Source organism: Lipophrys pholis (genome assembly GCF_963383615.2).
Source record: "Lipophrys pholis genome assembly, chromosome: 13".
In the NCBI taxonomy this organism is placed as follows: domain Eukaryota; kingdom Metazoa; phylum Chordata; class Actinopteri; order Blenniiformes; family Blenniidae; genus Lipophrys; species Lipophrys pholis.
Window position 1 is genome coordinate 11,222,944 of NC_137632.1, and position 21,274 is coordinate 11,244,217.

Below are 21,274 nucleotides of genomic sequence, written 5' to 3' on the forward strand. Positions count from 1 at the left end.
ATTTGTGCTTGAGTACCCACCTCTTCTCCCTGCTCCACCTATACGCACGGGTTCATGATATTTGGCGTCCTGCCGCCTGCAACAGGGACGGATGAGGCTGGATTCCACTCCATATTTTGTGTCCCGCTTTCTCTCTCTTTGCCGGTGCGTCTGATTCGAACACAGTGCGCTTCTTCCTCCACGGGCGCATTTCCACTCCAACAAAGCGAGCGGGGGCTTCGTTCGTCTGCTCCGCGAACTTGAGTCAACACGCCGGGGGAGAGACGCGCCGCCGCCGCCGGATTCATGTGGCTCCTCCACACTTGCAGACCTCTTTTCCGCGGCGCCGGGGGACTTTCTACTCTACTCGGTTGCGACACGAAGCCCGTTTGCCTTTGGGGAAATGTGTTGTTAGACCGTAATTGTTGACTTTTGCGATCATTAAATACCTGCGGATCTTTCTGCAGGAGGACTTTTTTTTTTTTTTTTTTTTTCTTTCTTTTTTTTTTTTTGCGGGATACTGCAGAGAGCGCAATACGGACCTCCAACACAAGTGAACAATGCTCAGACTGGAGACCATCCTTTGCACTTTTTCTGTGCTGTCCGTTGCAGCCAGAGCAGATTTTAAAGCGAGGAATTGCAGCGAGGTGAGAGAGGCTTGCATCGGGAAAGGCTTCAGCTTCGCACATGTTCCTCATCTCGAGATCCCAGGTAAGACTGCACTCAGTGTCTCCCTGCCTATGGCTGTCACTTTGCTCTACAATATCTGCCCTTTGCCTACTTTTGTGGCACGAAAACCCCCAAATGCATAGCTGCGCATGGAAAAGTAAAAAATAAATAAATAAATAAATAAATAAATAAATAAAAATTCCCCACTGCAACTCATTGTTGATGCAAAGTCACATTATTGTAGTTTTTAATGGATATGCTGGGGGGGGGGGGGGGGGGGGGAGGCCAGCCCCTGCAGATGAACTCCATCAAACTCATCGATTAGAGCCCTTCAACCACCTGTCAGTCACCAAGTTGCCTTGAGTCTGACTAACGAAGTTAACCTCACACTAGACACGTGTCAGAAAAGCCCAAACCGGCTGAGCTGATGGTGATCGATACCTGAAGCAGCCTCCTGCTCTGACCCCCCCCCCCCCCCCCACGTTTTGCACCAGACAAGTGACAGGCCTGCTGGAACCAACGTGGGATGCCTGTGATCAACTGCAGGCTTATCAGTTTAAGGGGACTTGTTTACTGATTATATAACCACACCGGGAGAACAATAGAATTTGAGCCAGCATCAATACTGAATGTGAAGAAAGGTCCCCCACCTTCCAGACAGCAGCTGTAGTACGATCTGTCTGCATGTGCACGGCAGAGGTCTTCTCCTGGTGTTGCTCGAGCCCAGACAACAGCGATCAAGCTCTGCATATTAACTCCTGCCCTGCCAAAACAAAAATAAAAATAAAAAAGATAATAATAATAATAGTAATTAAAAAAAATGGAATAAGATGAAGTGCAACTTTTTCCTCTCTGTTTCCAGTCCATACCCAGGAGCTGCTCTTTTTTTTTTCTTTTTTTTTTAATTTGCATGTTTCCAGCCATAGTCCTGCTGAGCAATTTTGTCAGAGGGAAAGCAAGCGCATTGGCACAATGGCATGCATAGAGGGGACAAATTGGGATCACCTTATAAATTTATGTAGATGTATGTTAATGTAGTTTAAAAGTTAGTTCAGATCATGGTCAAATATCTCATGAAGATAAAATGTCACAAAGGTGTTTACTACAATGCTCTGAGCACATGAATATATGTAGTGTTCTCAACCATTGGTATAGATAAAAAAAACAAAAACTTATTTCAATAGATTCATTTAATATGAAGTCATCCCTTCAGGTCCTTGTTATTGGCCAACGGCTCCATCTGTAAAACAGGAAAGCTGGCACGAGTTAAAGGCCGCATGTTTGATAACAGGCACACCTGTTCAGAGATGGGCTGAATACCAAACTGATTAAATCCTTTGCATCCATGTCTGTGACATCACAGCTAATCCCTCAAATGAGTGAAAAATTAATTCTCTCTCATCTCTCAACTATGTCACACCAAATGAGTGTCTTCTGATCTGCTCTATGACTGAGTCATAACCTTACATGTCTCCCGAAGAGACGGCGCACTCCCAACAACTCAGCAAAATCGCACAGTGATGGACATGTCCTTCAGGCTGGCCACTCGGTGCCTCTCGCTCATGCAAACAACGCCTAAGCTAAGGCAAACTCTGTAAATGTAAATGTGGGAATGGCTCCTCTTTGAAGGTTAATTCTAACAATTAAAGTCTACAGCCTATGAATTGTATCTGCTCAAAATCCTCGCTGATCCACATGTAGAAATATTACACTTTTCCAGGACGTGAAACTTCATATCAACTTGAACTTTGGCTGGTAAAGTACTTTCCTGTGCTGTTTCCAGTAGAGGAAGTAGAGCAGTGGCTTTGTTTCAATACTTCATCTGAGGGCAGAATCATGCAGTTGCTTTGAATTATCTTTGAGGTTAAGCTTTTTCGAAGTGATAACTTAAGTTGATATGGCCACATTGCAAAAAGAAAACCCCACTGTACACACAGACTAACTTGATTTTCTCATTCACTTTATTCTCTTAAAGATTTAGAACATGTTAAGGAGGTGATCCAGAAGCACCCCGGTCGTAGATGGAGCGCATTTTGAGTGCCGTCTTTACTTTATTACAGAACCAGTTGGCCTTTATGGGACCCGGTGTAGAGTGGCTCCGAAAGCTTTCCCACATGGCTTTGTGTTTCTGTCAGCCTTACAGCTGCCATCACACTCCATTAACTTACTGATGATTTGTGAGAAATGTCAAACTTCATGTTACTGGTCCACCTCGACAAATTAGGCTTTTACTGCTTCCACACGCTGTGCGTTCTTGTTAAATAATGTCTCTGTGCTGTTTGATTTCCTGAAATCTCCTGTCTGTTTCTGATGGGCAGAGCTTTGAAGATCAGATTGTAGTGACAGATGAGTGTGTGTGTGCGTGTGTGTGTGTGTGTGTGTGTGTGTGCGTGTGTGTGTATTTCTCTTTTTGTGGGTCCAACCATCCTGTAGTGTCCCAAATGCAAATCCTGCACCATTTATGTGTATTTCCTGGTTCTTTGCCAGGTAATTCTAAAAAATGAAAATGCAATATGTTAATGGAAGGTGCAATAATCAGCTTAGGTGAGGTTTTATGTATTTTAATGTATGTGCTGCTTTCATTGTCAGACTTTGCTCGTGAAACTTAAGTCATTCGGATAACAAGTTGGACATGTACTGGACATGTTACATGTTTCTGTAGAATTTTATTCCCTTTCAATTTAAAAGCTCCTACAGCAATATCGTGTTGCCTTTCACATTACGATCATACAGTAAGGTTTTTTGGCTGATATGAATCACAAGCATTACAAGAATAATGGAAAAATAACAGTAATGACGCAGCATGCTATTATTGTGAGAGTGGTATTGTGCTCAGCACGACTTAAAATGCTCAACCACAGCTAAGAAATGTTTTTTTTATGGAGCTGAAAATGAAAAGCTTAGGACCCCAGACTTTGTCTTTTGTGATTGCTCAGAGAAAGCAGGTCAGAGGGATGATATAATTTAAGTTAGTGTTATTGGCAGATCTAAAGGCTCCAATGGTACAATAATTCTGACAAGACAAAGGTGACTCGACCCGGCTGGATGCTGTCAGGAGCTACACACAGTTTAAGTCTTTGTGAAGCTTTTTTACATCATGAAACATTGTAAAGCGTTACAATGAAATACTGTTCACACATCTAACCATGTCTATCTCCTTCAGCACTTCAGATTGCTTTAGTCTTTTATCTATTTAATATGACTGTTAACAAATTAATTATATTCTTTGCCTGTTGAAACCTCTTCTTCATTGCTCCTGTTAAAGATCAGACTCGCACTCAGCCTTGCTCCTGCAGTCTCAGTTTCCACTCAAGTGGATTACCCAACGTCTGAGACAAGATATGGAAAGTGAGTCATACAGCAGACTGCTGCATTCAATGGAACTTCTTAGCATGTCATATTCTGTGCTATCATTTGACGTCCAGCTCTGTTTACTGCCAGTCAGGAGATGGAGGAGGGACAGAAATACCGGTGCTGATATTTTATGTGATCTTTGGCTGCCTGCACAACGAGGCAAACGATCTCTCCTGGAGCGTGTAACGTGCACAGGATTTCTACTGTCATGTAATGGGATGGAGAGGATTAAAAAGGGCTAAATGGGTGTGCCTCGAGATGGGGAAAGGCCAGGTGACTTTGTTAGCCCCTGCAGCATACTTCACAGTCGCTGTGTTGCATTGTGAAATTGTTGCCACCTTCCCGTCAGTCACCCGTGTGGAAATAGATCCGCCGGTGAAGTTCTGCGAGGGATCACAGCTGTAATGGCTTTATGGGGTGTTTATGCTCTACAAAGCACACAGCGTCCGATACTCTTATACTCCACAAACATCAAAGTATTTGTCAGAAAAATTGCATATGATTGGAGTTTTTGGATACATGCTACTGGTTAGGTTTGTACACTTCTGGACTAATATTTGAGCCAGTGTTCTCCTATATGTGATTTTCTCCTACTGAGAAGTGGAGGGGGGAGGAAGGGGCACTATCAGGGAAGAAAAAAACCCCAAACAATCATCATTTTTCTCGCGGCGGAGGGGATTTCTCAAACGCTGTCTCCACCCGTGTGTCATCAATCATGCTTATGAATGCCAAAATGGCCTCATGATGGGCTGTCTCTGTGGGTGTTCCCTCTCCGAGCTGCAGGATATGTTGTGTCCTGCAAGTGTTTGAGGCCAGGAGCAATGGAAGAAGAAGACACCACACTCTAAAGATAGGAAAGGGGACAGGCTGTTTTTTTTTTTTTTTTTTTTTGCCCCTCTCACATTTGTACCAGGAAATTAATTAAAAGACCTCAACAAGGACATTAGCAAGTATGACTTCTTAAATGTTATATGTGTAAATACTTTTCCTGTAACTTTAACGTTTCATCTTATGCAGTCATGAATATCGGATATCTTTAAGGAAGGATTAATAATACGTTATCTCTGGCTTGAGTACATGTACGGCTTTTGTTAACAACTATGCAAGGTTATAGTGCCCTTCATTAGAGTGTATATTAAATATTATTTCCAGAATTTAAATGAGTTTTCTATCTTTTCCGTTGAGTTGTATGAAATCCCAATAATCTTCTTGAATACAGTACGAATCACCTGCAAAAAGACATGCAGTCACTTTACTTTTTTCCAACCAGCAGTTTTCTCTTCTGCCTGACGTTTCTCAGACCTCAGATGTTAATAAATTGTTTGCTTCTTTAGGAAAGAGGGGGTAACTCCTGTCTGCAGGGTTAGGCTTTTTTTTTTTTAACCAGAAATAGGATTCTCTGAGTTATATTTCTAAACCCTAATCCTGTTTGTGACCTAAACTTTCTGTTTATTTTTGTTTCTGGCCTCCAGCGGGGTTTATGTCCAAATTTCTGTTGCTCATAACCCTGCTTACTGAAATTTTAATACAGCCTACACATTTTAAAACCGGGGGGAGATTTCAGTTTAAAGTTTTGTACTTATTAACAATGCAGTATGTTGTACTCATTCACAGCGCATGTCATGTGAATCTATGTATAATTATTTGCATTTCACTTGCATTTAATGCCATAAGGAAACAAAGCCTGCTTTCTCTGCGGCAAAAAAACAATATTTTTTGAATACATAAATAAGAGTGGAAATAAAAAACACATGAAAGAGACACAGGCTTATTGAAGCCTGGCCAAATAATGTCAGCATTCTGTGCCTTGTTTAGAGCGCTGACACGCAGCTGTTGTCATATAGGTTACGAAAGGAATGATTCTGCTTCCACTGCCGTGAGAAATTAATGTTTGTCAAACTCATTTGAGCTAAATCTCCTGTGAAAAACAAGGGATTGAAGCGATTCTCCAGAGATGGCGTGGCAATAGATGTGTAATGGTTTAGGAATCATTTGAAATGTGAAAGAACGAGTGCTCTTGTTGTCAGAAAGAGATTGAATAGATGTTAGTTTGATCCATTAGTTCCTGTCAACAACTGTCCAATTAAATCCTAACCTGGAGACGCTAAGAAATAGCCTTTTCATTTCTCACTTAAGAAGCTGGCATAAACACATTTCCAGTAGTCATTGATCCAGTTTTTTGACCAGTGCAGTCTGCACATACTGAATACTTTCTCGCTGATATAAAAATAGAAGCCCTTCAGTAGGTTACAGTTTATTCTAATCACTTTTAACCAAACTTCATTGATATACTTGACATCATGCTATGAAGCTTAAAACATATTTATTTCCCCATAGGGAAGTTTGGAGTAGTCCTTGGGTGTTTGGCAGGATTAGATTTAAGACAGACTGTCACTAACTCCTGTCAAATCCTAATTTATGAAAAAAAAAAAAAGTAAAAAAAAAACCCAACCCAAACTGTATTTTTGTGACACGTCATTTCTTTAGACATTTTGACACTTATCTCTCACTTGCTTGTCGTCTTGGATTGTGTTTATTTTTGAGAACTGGTTATACAGTTTGATGTCGTTGATAAAATCTTTTTTAAGCCATCTGCAGTTCATTGCAAAAAAATAAAATAAGAAATCTAGAATGCGCATGTGTGAGTGTGGGTGTGTGTGTGTGTGTGTGCGTAACTTCATTTTATTGATATTAGGATGAAATTTTGGCATCTGGCTGTGACATATATTTGGTACTTTTCCCCTGACATCTCATCTGCCAGTCAAATGTAGCCATCGTGAAACAAAGCCCACTTTGAATGCCTCATTGCTGTCGTTGGATCTATCTTTAGCTGCACGTCTGCCACTCCTGTCTTGTTGACAACTTCTGACTAGACATGATGTGCAACTGGAGAGGATGTTTGCCTTTAACGCTGCTCCCGAGGACAGTTCATTGTGCGGCGCGTCGGCATACCGCCGTGGGGAACGTATGCATTGTGCAGCATGGTCGTGTACTCGCCCTCTCAGGGAAGCAGCCTGCTGACTAGAGGACACTCGCACCATAACAAGGTGTAATGGCGGGTGTCTGCATTGTAAACTGTAAATGCTGAGTGAAAGGTAATGATCAGTGCAAGTCTCAGGGCTGTCCAGGTCCCTAAACAGCCACCAGCTGCTACCCATACTGTAGTCCTCTGCCATGCTCCACTTAGCAAACTGATGCAGACGAGAGTGGCTCGCCTGCTCACTTCTTATTCTCGGGGGCTTCTCGACGTGCTTCCCACATGGATCGAATATCCACGCTGGACTTCTCAAGCCTCCACTAGGCTTTCTATTACATACTGCTCAATAAATATCAAAGCCAGACATAGTGCTACATATGCTGATTATGCTGCACTCGTCACTCCTAAATGTGCTGCACATGGTGTTAGGGAATCCATACATTAATCCTAACTGTAACGATATTGGTGCACCTTACAGCAGGGTACATGGTGCATAAATATTCTGTAGCTATTACTCCCAAGGTCAAAAACATTGTACTTTTGGGTATTATATTTATCGTCATGACAAAGCTTTGTACGAGGGTATTTGATTCTACCTCATTCTGTCTGTTTTCAATTTGTACAATGTCAGTAGATGGTAGAGAAAAAAAATGGCATTACCAATTTTTTTGGTCAATCTGCACTGGAATTTATGTTTGGGTCAAAATGGGAAGGTATAGTTTCAGAGAGAGTTTTATGCTGAAGTGTCATAATATTATAGCACCGTTTTGGGACAATTCTGTTGGAAGCAAAATAAATAGTCACAAAAACCTATTTCTCCACAACAGCTTCTTCAAAGCCTCCTAAAAAAAATTTCTTCTGGAATGATTGAGGGCAGTTGTGCATTTAGATTTCTTTTCCCCAAAGACATTTTTTTTTATATAGTGCATTTTAAAAATATTTCATTATGAAAAGCCATATCGTTGAGTCAACACTGGGCTGTTTTTATCATGCATGTCGCCTTGCACATGGCATGTAGAAGCAGAATATCTTGACATACTCCAAAAAATACTGACATATTTGCTAGGAGTATGAAACTGTTCCAACATCTTTATTCCTGTCCTTTTTCCCTTCACGCCGATTCTCCTGAGGATGAAGAACACCATCATCCCATTGTACTGTGCTGCTTTTATTGTAGACTGTTTTATGTCAGTGAGAATTCATTTCCTCTTGAACCTGTCCTCATTCACCCAAGGACACATACCCTTCCATATCAGCATCCCCTAGTTATTTAAAACACGAACATGCCTTTCATTATGACTTCTGACACGACCCAAAATGTGATCGGAGTAACGTCATTCACTTTTGATTGATGCAAGTTCTAACTTGAGCAAGAAACTTGGCTATTCTGTACACAACACCCTCTGGAGACTTTGTTCAAAGTTTGAAGGAAATTCTGAAGGAGTGGAATGCACCGATTTATAGATTAACGCTGGGTTTCATATGCATGGTATGCAATTCTCTCCAACGGTAGGGCCTAAGGATACGGTCTCATTTTTACATGTGGACTTCTTGTCAAAGGGTTATCCTTCAGTTAGAGGGCATGTTTGCTTTGTGCTGCAGAGAATGAGGGATGAAGCTGAACTATTGAATGCATATTACATTTAAATTGCCTGCATGTATGCACTGGATGTCTGAAAGCATATGACATGAGCTAACATTAGGTGACATTCAGCTAATGCTCAGCGCTTTCAGACATCCAAGGTGCTTCATTTACATATTCAAACGTAGTAGGCATTAGGGAGGCAACGGTTCTCTGTAAAATATTGAACTGTTCAGTTTGCCCTGCACAGTACAATATGCCCTTTAGGATGGCAGTTTTTCGGTTTTGCAAATAATTTTGCATTGACGCTTTACAGGCCTGTGTGTGTGTGTGTGTGTGTGTGTGTGTGTGTGTGTGTGTGTGTGTGTGTGTGTGTGTGTGTGTGTGTGTGTGTGTGTGTGTGTGTGTGTGTGTGTGTGTGTGTGTGTGTGTTGGTGTGTGTCCACAGGCCGAGTCAGCCTGTTGCATAACAGCCCTCCTGGGCCACGAGGCGGTGTCCATAATTGCGTCACTCAGGGGCTGTCTGCTCCTGGAGTTTAAACAGAACCAATATGGTGACTCGGTCACATACTCAAACTACTAAAACATTTCAGCAAATACTTCCTGAAAACATTTGAGATGAGATATAAGTTTTGCAGTTGCTGAATTGCTCCTTGTTCCACTACAACTAGTTTTACGAAGGTTTTTGCGATGCATCATGCTCTCTGCGCCGGCTTCATACAAATCACTGGTTTGGGATCATTTCAGTTTCGCTGGTGTGAAAGCAGTTAACATAAATTTGAATGTCTGCAAATGTTGCTTGACACATGTCCCATATGTAAAAGGAAACACAAGCAATATGAGCGTGCATCTGCAGCGTAAGCACCCCGATGTAATGCTTTCTGACAGTCAAGGACTTGAAAATGTAACACCAGGGAAAAAACGGACTGTCTATCGAGAAAGCTTTTCAACGGATCTATAGTGCCTCTTCAAAAAAACATGTTCTCTTTACGCGCAAAACATGTTCCGAAACGGAACCAAAACCGTGGCCCAAAAAAAAACGAGGTTCAGCCCGAACCATGTGCTACCTATAATATTACACCCTTAATAGACGTTTGTTTTTTTCTATTATATAAACAAAGACAACCTGCTGATTTATAAATACCTTCACCAACGAAAGTTGGGGCGAAGGTTATATTTTCATCCATGTGTGTTTATTGATTGATTGATTGATTTATTGGTATTCATGTATCTATTTATTTATTTATTTGACCGACCTTTCCCAAAAACAACCATGACAAATGATGGAAGGAGGGGTGTGGTGGATCAAATAACCTTGTACTCCAGTGGTTTCCCTGGTGACATATGCAGCGTTGGCGACGGGATTCGTGCTACAGAGTGCCCGTTCTAGTTGATCAGGAGATGGACGGGGTGTGCTTTCCTAATGTGTTACAGTCACATCTATTGAGTCATTTTCTTTTATTCGTGAAGCAACAAAACACAATAAAAATCTATTCACAAGTTATATCCACACTGTGACTTACTTGCAGCAGTTGTTTTTGTGATTTTCTGGTTCACTCACTCTTTGTTTACCTGTTGATGAAAGTCTCTTGAGACCTCACAATAATCACTGCAATTATTCTGTTGTTATTCTGTTACAGTGCATTGTGCCTTGTTTGAGTCAATGCTGTGAATTTCGTCATAAACTGTTTATTGAAGTCTGTACAGTCCAGGAGCTTTCACACTTTTACAGACAGATTTTCACCCAAAAAGGAAAAATAAAAAAATCCACTACGAATTGCTGTACCAATCAACCATTATGATCATTTGCCTGATATTGTGCAGATATCCTTTTTGCATCCCCACATACAAACAAAACACGGTGTATTCTGATTTCTTTTAGTCAGAGCCAGCATTAACCTGAAGCAATCCGAGCTAAAGTCGCACCTCTGTTCGATCGGGGCCTGCCTTCCCTCCCCACCTGCATCAATGAGTCCTGGCCCCCATTAACCTGTCACCCGTTCATCGCTTTTTCTTCCTTGGACCACTTTTGATAGATAGTGACTGGGAACACCCACAGGAGCTGCATTTTGGGAGATGTTCTGACCCACCTGTCTAGCCATCTCAATTTGTCCCTTGCCAAACTCGCTCAGTCATTTTGATTTTCCATTTTGAGCCTCTCACATCTTTTAAATTCAAACTGTTAACTTGCTACTTAATAAATTGCGCCTACTATGAGGTACCATGACATTATTATTATTATGATTATTTCACCAGTCTGTGTGCATAGTGTTCTGGCTGATCAGTGCATTTATGTAAGCATATGATATATGTGTGTTCATTGTAATTAGAGCGGTATTTACTCACTGGGTGAAGGTTTAACTCACCAACGCCATTCATGATTTCAGTGAGCTGATAAGAGTTTTATAAAAATATAAGTTACTAAAATCCCTGCTACTTTCTTTGGGGTGAACTGATGTCACAGGGAGAAAAACAAAAACTGCTCTGACACAAGGAATGTTGATCTCATTAGGACTGACGGTGGCTTCAAGTGTGAATCCATAAAATGTTTGTCAGGAGGAACCGTGGGACAGAGCAGATGGCAGAGCACATATGCTGTGTGTCTCTTTGGCCAGGTACACTGAGGAATACTTCAGAGAGTTGGCCTACCTTTGCCGTTATGTGCAAAAACTTGGACAGTTTGAAACAACCTCAGTCACAAGTTAAGTCGAAAAGCATCCCTTCCATACAGTCGTCATAAAGCACTTTTGGAAATGTGTTTTGAAACTCGGAATTAGAAGCGACTTCAGTGTCTCTAATGCTATGTTGTGATTACAGTTTTGGGTAGCTGTTAAATGTCCTCTCGTCTGTGATTGCATCCTCCATATGGATCTTCTTTCTTATGCGCCCATCATCATCCAAGAAACACATTTAGAATTGTTGTTGTACACATCTTTCTTCTACAGTGTTGGGACAAAAGAAAACGCTTGCATATCGTTCCGTATTTTGTGTTTGTGTTTACTTCTGCTCTGATAATTTGTTATGTCTTTCATTATTGAGCATGAGGCATTGGAGATTTAATATTAACACCAGAGTTGACTGCTCTTTTTGAAAGACAAAAACACTTCTGATTAATGTGACTTTCACAATTCAGTAGCTGGGATGTTTTTGAAAGGTGTTTCGGAAGTGCGACTACATACTAGTAAAACAAACTGAACAAATAAGATTGTGAAGCAGACACAGTTTCTATCACAGTGTTTGTCTCTTGTACGGAGTCGTCTAGAAGCTTGAGAAGTGAGCAGGTGACTGGACCTTTTCTGTCCTGAATCCCACTTTTTATTGGTCGCCACTTTTGGTTAGTAACACCTTTAACTCCCACCTGCTTGGGATCGTGTCGGGCAACACATCCAGCATTAAACATGCAGCCAAAAGACAAAAAGACCTTTAACAATAGAAACCACTCTGCGTTGCTCCTGATTGAGAATTTCAGGAAAGGAAATCCTGTCTATTATGATTGCTTTTCATGTCAGTGGCCTGCACATTGGTTTAGTGGTTAATAGTCTCTACTCACAGATGGACTATCCTGAGATTGGACGCTCACCTTATCTGCTTGTGTGTCTCTTTCCACAGTCCCAAAAAAATGCATGTGTGATCTGTCCAGGAAGTACCTTTACAGTGTGTCTTTATCCCATTGTGGGCTGGGAGAAGACAGAGGCATCGATGATGGATGTTCATGCTGGAGCCAAAGGTTCCAGGGTTGAGGGGTTAGGTCAGAGGGTGTGAGTGCCGGTCCATCACACAACTCTGATCTCTCTGTTATCACACTATTATAACATTACTGTCTGCTGGCTATCATTGATGTGTGAGTAGCTATGTTTTGTACATTGAATAACTCTGGAATCTTGTTTTGTATGAGTAGGTGGTTTATTTTCACAAGTTACAGTTCAGCTCAGAACGTGCACATTTACCCGCGACTCTTGTCTCCAAATGTAATTTGGGTGAAAGTGTCATCACCAGCCGTCTGGTGGTTGCGGAGACGCAAGAGTGGCAGGAGAGAGGTCCGAGCATTGACTTGTTACGCTCGTCTTTTATGGTTTGTCAATACTGAATACTGACTGTTAAATGGCAAGTATGTGTTGCAAAGTAGGAACCCATCTCAGCAGGAAGAAGGTCAAATTTAAATATCCTTGCCGAGCGTCATAGTGATAATAGAGTGTTTGATTTGACTGACACTCCATTTGATTAACATCATGAGAGTGACATGTTGTAATTGCAACTTATGATGGACGATGTTAATAAATCTGAGTGCCTGAATATCCCTCTCTTATTAAAGCCCAACTTTACATTTTTCACAATGTTGTCACATAGTTAACACAAGTGACACAACATTAGTATGTATTGGATCCGCTGCTGTATTGCCATTAATATGTTAATGTGCGTGCGATCGGCGGCTCTGTGTGCACGTTAAACAGTCCCGTCTACTTGCTTGAAGTGAAGTCATGTATCCTCCTGTCAGCTCTGAAGAAGTGAAGGAAGGATACCGGGTCTTACAGTGAGGTTAGGCTGGGAAAAGCCTCTTTGTTTCCCCCTCACCGTGCTCTTAATACTGAACGGCTTGCCGAAAGCGAGCTTCAAAATCAGGATATAAGTGGAAAATACTTTCTGTATCCTGCTAAAGTATGGCTCACTAAAGATCACAGTCAACTTTATTTTATCTTACTGGACCCCCAAGCCAACCCCACCCACCCACCCACCCCCACCTTGTGTTTGCATGAATTCTGACCCGTTGCCAGCAGATGTAATGAGATGCAAATATATAAATAAAACTGTCCTGAAGCTGTGGTCACATATTTATTTGAAGAATATTTTTGTTTTCTCAACTGTTTCCAAAAACCTTTTTGCAAATCTCACGGGTCACAATAAAGCTGCTCTATTTTCTTCTCTTGAAATAAGCCACATGAGGTGAGAAAAAGAAATTCTACCAGTGAGGAAAAACTCACTGGAAACACATTTGACATATTTCTTATGATTGAAAATTTGAATTGCATGAAAGGTTTCAGCATGTGTTTGATGGGGGGAATGAGCTGGTGAAGCACAGCATTTTACTCCTTTCTTTTTCTTTACAGTTTTGTAATGGCATTTTGCTGTTTAATGCTTCAACTTTGCCTCAAGCTCTATCTATACTGACATGTAATAGCGTCGTATACTTGAATTATATAAAGTAAAATATGGCATCATTACCAGTTTGTGCAGTTGCTTTGAATAAAACCCGCTGAGTTCCATAAAAAATGCCACTAATGGAAAACAATGCAGTGTCTTGCAGCGAAATTGAGTATTTTCATCCAGTTTCAGCATCAGGATCGATATCAGCGAACTTAATCATGGGGTAAGATTGGTCCTGAAAGTTTCTGATGTTTCATATTCTTTCATTGTTTAGAGTTGACACCTAAATGAATCTGGGAGGGAAAAGCAAAGTAATTTCCTAAATTGCTACAGTAATTGCGCTCGATGATTTCTAAATGGACAGTGCACTTTCTGATGAAATGTTTGGAGGCAGATCGATGGTTGTAAAAGCTCACTGGTGAAATTCACACACCAGACAAGTATATCAGCTCAAAAAAAATGTGTTTTCAGTTGGATTAACTTTAAAAAATTGCCATATTGGGACGCTCGTGCTCGGATTCTTGCATCTTCACTCACTTCACGTTGAAGCAGCAATTAAATAGTGTCAACAGAAAGAGAAACAACCACATTAATCTATAGAACTGAAATCTTCCCAAGATGCTTTGAAAATCCCACCAGTGCTGACTTAGAGGCAGAAGTAATTACCTTTTTTTTCATTTCGACATAAGATGTTAGTATTTATCCATGTTTGGTACCTGATTCACTCGGACTATGGCTGCTCAGCGATTTAGAGCCGATCCCAGCCAATGCAACAATTGCAGACAATTTGGAGTTTCCATTGAATCAAACAAATATGTTTGAGGTTTGCAAGAATAAAGGTAGGAACCCACTAGAAAACTCATGCAGACACAGGGAGAACATGCAAACTGGATCGCCTTGTTGGTCATCATGTCTTTTCACAAGGCAACAGTGTAAAACCACTGTTCCACCGTCGCCCGTCCTTTAGTTCCCTGATTGCAGCTACACTGCGATTTTGCCTTTTTCAGACAGTGTATGGGCAACTGTTAGGATATTTTTGCCATTGTGTCTTATAATCTGAGAGATTGAAGAGGTTTTCCAACGGCCAGTGTCATGGTTGTGCGACCACTGACATCCTGCGATAATTTCCCGACGGCGTCAGAAATCCTCGGCAGCCGGCACGCTAAACCACTGGCACCTGCAGCTGATCACCAATCAATCGAAAAGCAGAAGAATATTGTGCATAGATCAACGGGACATTGGTGCATGGGATTCTGAAAGAAAGAAAAAATAAAAGGGCAACCCTGTAGAGACAAGAAAAGCTTTGTCTGTACAATGTATAGACAAGAGCTCCTCCCTTTACCATAACATTGTCCTTTCATATTAATGTGTGTCCAAATAATCCGGACTACATGTATTAATTGTTCAGAAGCAATCTCAAGCCTCACGATTGTATTATTTATGAGACACAATGTTTAATCAGGGTTTACTTACAATGCTGTGGCCTCAATTCAGTATCAGTATCCATCTTCCATATGTTATTAATGTGTGACTACATAAAGTCCTCTACAACCACTTTATAATGACAGAACAAGTGTTTCTCCCAGCAGTAAAAGAACTGTCTGGTCCACACTCGCTCCTGTCTGATGCTAATGTGTGGTCTGCGCTCCGGTAGATAGATGGTCCGTGAAGCCCCAGTGCTGTTTTAACCTTGACTTGGAAGGTCGCGGCACTTTGCTGAGTGGTGGAGTCCCTTGAAAGCTCCTTCCCATATGTTGATGTACGACAGGCTTACATTGAAGTGATGTTTTGCTCTGTTGAGACTGCTGGAGCACACAGTAGGGTTGTTGTGTCACGATGGATTTCTTTCCCTCTTCTTGACATATCTGATGAAAACACTGCACTCAAACTTTGTAGCCTGCGGGACTCGCGAGTAATGTAACCTCTTTTCTCCTGTCTGTCTGTGATATTAAACAAGTTTGAGGATCCATGATTTGAGAAATAGGCGCTATTTGAATAACACTTTTCAGTCGAATTGAAGAGAACAAAGAGAGAGATTCTTCTGCTAGAATTGAGACGTTGTCGATGTCTATTTAAGCATGCAATGAGAAGTATATACTGTATATTAGCCCCAATTTTCACTCATTTTGAAGTCTGTTTTGAGGAAGAGCCCTCAATTATATTCTATATGAATGTCTTTAAATCCTGACTTTATGGTTTGTCTTAATGGATTGAATGCATTCAACCATGTGTTCCCATCATGTTCTAGATTTTTAAAAACATTTCATTTCAATTATAAGAAGACGTTTAATCTGTAACATATTGAAGTCAGAGATTCATTACAATAGCTATAATTCTGTCATTAAAAAAGTGTTCGCTAAAATTGCTAAGTGTGAAATGTTTATTTAGCTGATATATTGTCTCATTGGGAGGTAAAGGGGGATATTCCCCATCGACATGTTTGGAAATACCCACTGCCCAATAGAAAGTGAAATTAAACAGAATGGTACATTAAGCAGATTCCCATAAGAAATGGAGATGAAACCATTTAAATCACATTTTTCATTCCCTGTTGTTTCTGTGAGGAACAAACAAAAGTACTGAAAGTGGTACTTTATCATATCTGCATTTCACATTCTATATGGATTTTGTACTTCAGAGATGCACGAGATACAGAGATATTAAAATGTATTTTATGCACCTAACGCACTCACTTAAATCAATTTATGTACAAAAAAAACCCCACATTTAAAACAATGCCTTTATTTTACAAGGGAACATGTTGCTTCAACCATTATCAAAGAAATTTTATAACTCGACTCCAGTGTGCAACAGACACACAAGAGGTGGTACAAATTGTGTTCCTATCCTATGGTTTGGAGCACATCACAACCAGGGTGGCGAGGTCTGCGGGTTTCCTGCTGAATTGTGATAGTTTTGAAGTGTTGTCGTGGACTGTGCCTGGGCAGACCAAATTTTGTTGTCAAACCACATGAATAATATCCATGAATAAAGAGCCTAACCTGGCTTGTTTGTGTGAACTTTGAACACTCTGAACACCTCGCCAAAGCTCAATGAGAAACCTGTCCCTTTAACAACTGTTTGTTTATAGGTATAAAAAAGGATTGAATCTTCAAATATTTATATTGAAAAGCCAAATCTGAACTCATTGACCTGATCATATACACATATGTAGCACTGAATAATTAGAGTGTAATTCGTAAATAGCACATTGCAGTAATAGCAAATTGTTGAACTATAACTAGTGTACATGGTTCTCTCCCGTTGTATGTTGGCTTCTGGCATTAGTCTGGATTTGAGTTCCGATTTTTACTGGTTTTGTCTCACAATTTGCGTCATGGACTTGTTGATAGTCCTAGTGCTGAGCGATGTACTTACTCAGTTTCACTTATAATTTATGGTTACCAATGAATCTAAAATTCAAATGTTTTCAAAGAGTGAAAGCTGCAATAGCTGGAAATAACGCACAGGGACAACGTTTATAACTGTATGCTTAGTATGCACTAGGTAAATAATGCTAGATATTATTTTGTATTAGAATGAACAAACACAAAGTCTGTCCTTCTTTTTTAGATTGACAGATTTGACTCCAAAACAGAATGTCACTGTTGGGATTTTTATACCAACATATCCCTGGTAAAGCTTGTAAACTGCTTTTTTCTTTAAAGAGCCTCAGGAGCTCAATCCAGTTTTATTTTATTTTATTATGAGTTTTGAGGGTTATTCTTGACTTTAATACCAGCACAGCTGGGAAAAGTATATACTCAACATCTCTACTTGAGTGGAAGTACAGATATTAGTGTAATGAAATACTGGTCCTGAAATGTACTTAAGTAGCACAGTAACTGGGATGATTGGGTCAAGCGATATGCATGAATCTATAACTATTTTTTAGTTTAAAAACTATTATCATGAATAAAACATGCTGTTTTTACCCGCTTGCCAGAACCATGAATTGGATAACATGGAATAAAAGAAGGATGAATGGATAGTTGGAGGAGTTGTGGGACTGAAATGTTTTAGGTTAAATAAAATATGACGAATGTCATGAAAAGTTGAAAGTAAAAACGATCTGCTGGCCATTCATTTTAATAATGCGTTGAATGCCTCAAGATATTTACACTCGGTTTAAATCAATACCTCTTGTTGATGTTGCTACTTTACATTTACTCGTTTCTCAATACTCAACTATACTCGTGTAAAAACCACATAATTGATGAGTAAATAGTGTTGCTGTGATATAATGAGTCACTTCCCTGAAGATGACCTGATCCTTTTAAAACCCCAAATCTCCCGATAAACTGCAGTCACCACAACAATTTGAAATCCAGCAATCTAACCTCACAGAGGCAGTAAATGTGATGAGAAGGTTCTCCTGTGGACTGTTTCTGCCTTTGTTTGGGGAAATTAGATGATATGCATCATTAGCATTCTCATTCACGTCAGTAGACAGCCAATGTAATCAATTATGTAATGTGGGAGAATATTTAAAAATAATGCATTGAATTGATAACCACTGGTCAGTGAAATCACTTCATATAAGACCAAATGAGGAAATAGATCACAAAGTCATGTTACAGAAGGCACAGCATGTAGTCCCCCCCCCCCCCCCCCCCCCCCACACACACACACACACTCCATTCATGTATGAAACAAAGGGCTCATTTCCTATAAAGGAAATATAGTGTTATTCCTTGTAAAGAGTTTCATTCTAGACTGTTCAGCAGTCCCTGAATATCACTTGGTTTGTGAAGCACAGAGAGAATCCCAGGGTTATGTAGAATAGACATAAAAATACTTCATTGGTATGTGAGTCTGGTTCTGCTGGAGGTTTCTTCTTGTTAAAAAGAGGTTTTTTTTTCCTTCTCCACTGTCGTCTGTGCCCGCTCATGTGGGATTGTTGGCTTTATTTTATTTGCATGCTAAGAGCTATGAGATGACTATGTTGCAATTGGCGCTATATAAATAAAACTATAATGAACAAAAAAAGTGGTTTACAGACACCCACGTTAACTCATTTATATTATGTATAGCCTTCTGGTGAAAAGTGCCGACTTAATTACTATTGGTCTCTAACGGTAAATTCTTTGGAGTGACAATTGGCCAAAAATGGTTGAAGTAATGATTTAGTTCATTAGATAATTTATAGACACTGAGGAATGTATCCCTTAGTTTCATGTAGGGCTGCAATTTATCGTGAATTTATCGTTATCGTGACGTTACCAATTTGTTTGACTGGCTGAAACACTGCACCTTAAAGCTCTGCATGTTAACACATTTGGCCAATCGCTGCTGCACTTGAGTATGTTGACAATGGGTCGTATTTCTCTCCATTATTCCAACATTGCATCATCCCGGATGGAAACGGTACAGAGTTCAGAAACAGAAAAATCAAGCAAAAAATGACTAAAAACAACAAAGTCGCCATCCTGCTTCACTTCTGAAATGCTGCTGGTGGGAACTACAGATGGCACATTGGATAAAAAAATAAATAAAAAATATAAATTAACGCAGTTCAGTTGTGTCAAGCTGACGTTGGGTCCATGAAGAGGAAGAGCACTGTTAATTTGGAAATGCAAATCCCAAAGCACAGAGTTTTCATATACTTAATGTAACATTATCACATTTTGCTTGTTTACTTAACATCGTACAGCCCGAGTTTTAGTGTAGCAATGGTAAGAAAAAAATTATATGAAATCGGGGTCTGAATCCGCTGGCCATTGGGCCCTTTTCTTCTGTGTTTGCATGTTATTCCTCTATTTGCAGTCGAGGTACAGCTGCTGCTGAACAAGAATGTATTACTAAAGAACATTAAAGGACAGCACATCATCCTGTTTGTAACATTTCATTATCATGGCTATCAGAAAATCATACCACGGTGGTCATGCTTGTGTGATTTGTATATAGTTGGACTATAAAGTACTTCTCTACTTTATAACACTACACATTTGATAAAGATGGCACATTGAGTATGACACATAATCAAACTTTTTGCGGAATACCTAATGGATTATACGTCGAGCATTCAGATGTCTCAGGAACGGAAGTGTGCTGCACCAGGAAATATCTGGGATCCCAAGGTCTTTTGCCAGATTTTCTAAATTTCTTTGAGAAAACATACATGGAAAATAAATATACTGATGGCAAAATGATTAAACATACAGCCATTATTAAAATTGAATGGCTTCATGTTATCAGTAATATTTTACAAAGTGACTAATAATAAATATGGCATTCATCCAAACTACTATATGCGTGGGACTGAGTTGAAGGGGTGCAATGTGGCTCATGCTCACCCACTGGGTGTTCATTCACAGAACCCCAGGTTTTATACTGTGTACCTATTCATCTCTTATCACACAAAGTGCAGTTGTTGTTCGCAAGATTGTCTAACAAGTCGAGTTAACTTGTAAACTCTCTGATGTATTTCTAACCTCCACAACTACAAACCCTTCAAACCTAACTTTAGCTGTGGCCTCCATTTGAATGAATGAATGAATGAATGAATGAATGAATGAATGAATGAATGAATGAATGAATGAATGAATGAATGAATGAATGGTTATCAACAACTATCAGTCCTTTCAGCTCTTCAGGAAACCTTCCTCGCCTGTCTTTGGCCCTCTTGAATAGTATCAGATCAATACTCCTGCACAAAGCTGTGTCACATATCAGACACTCCTAAAACTTCCCTCATATTGACCACAAAACATCCTTTCATGATGTAACAATCATCTCTCTTACGTTTAACACCGTCTAAACCTCTTCTGCCTCTGAATGTGTCCGGGATATTATAAGGTTGCTTTTTAAACTTTGTTCAATCACTACTGAAGGACCCGGTCGACAATCATAAGACTAACAGTCATTTTGATATGAAAACCCCTGGAACAGATAGTCTTGGATCATATGAAAGATTACATGTGTGTATTTTTTTTTTTTTGTTATTGTTGCTTGGCCTTAGCACATCTTGACATGCAGCCTGTCACCTCACCCATGTTAAAAGACTATAGGTTTTCCACTTCTTCTATTTCGAGACTGGTTTTGTTTCAGTTCATGTATTTCTGTCTTGAATTACTGACATGAGACATGAAATCCTACCTGAATAACTCATAGACCTTTTCTGATGGCCCCTCTACCACAGACATTTTACATTATATCCTTCACTGCAGCAGAGTCATGTGATGCAGAGCACTTTGTAAGCAGACACAACCCCCCCCCCCCCCCCCCCCCCCCCCCCCCCTCAAACTCATCCACAGGGACCAGCTGTATCTTCGGTCCTGTTCATACTGGAGCAATTCAAAACAGCATTGTGCCATGTGATGCTGAAAATGTTGTAGTTTATATGTGAGGACTCGAGTTCGTCATGTTGAACAGCATAATATGAACTTTAAAGCGCCTTTTATCTCTCCATCTTCATGGTAGACACCCACATAGTATTGGTTCTTTTGTAAAAGAATTGCATCTCCACGGACAGTTGTGTCGTAAATGCACGTGAGTGAGCGGCACAAGCAGCACGCTGGATATGGAATTATTAGTGTTGTCCATCTCGTCGTGCATGTACAGAAGAAGTA

General features: G+C 40.2%; 1 protein-coding gene across 1 annotated transcript in view; it reads left to right on the forward strand.

Moving 5' to 3' along the window:
- Positions 1–501: 501 nt before the first annotated feature.
- The window catches only part of LOC308119304 (glypican-6-like), an 87,183-nt gene continuing 66,410 nt past the window's right edge, over positions 502–21,274 (forward strand). The window contains exon 1 of the mRNA XM_080479236.1: positions 502–690. Within this exon, the coding sequence (XP_080335362.1) occupies positions 540–690 (151 nt within the window). The 5' untranslated portion in view covers positions 502–539. The remainder of the gene's footprint in view (positions 691–21,274) is intronic.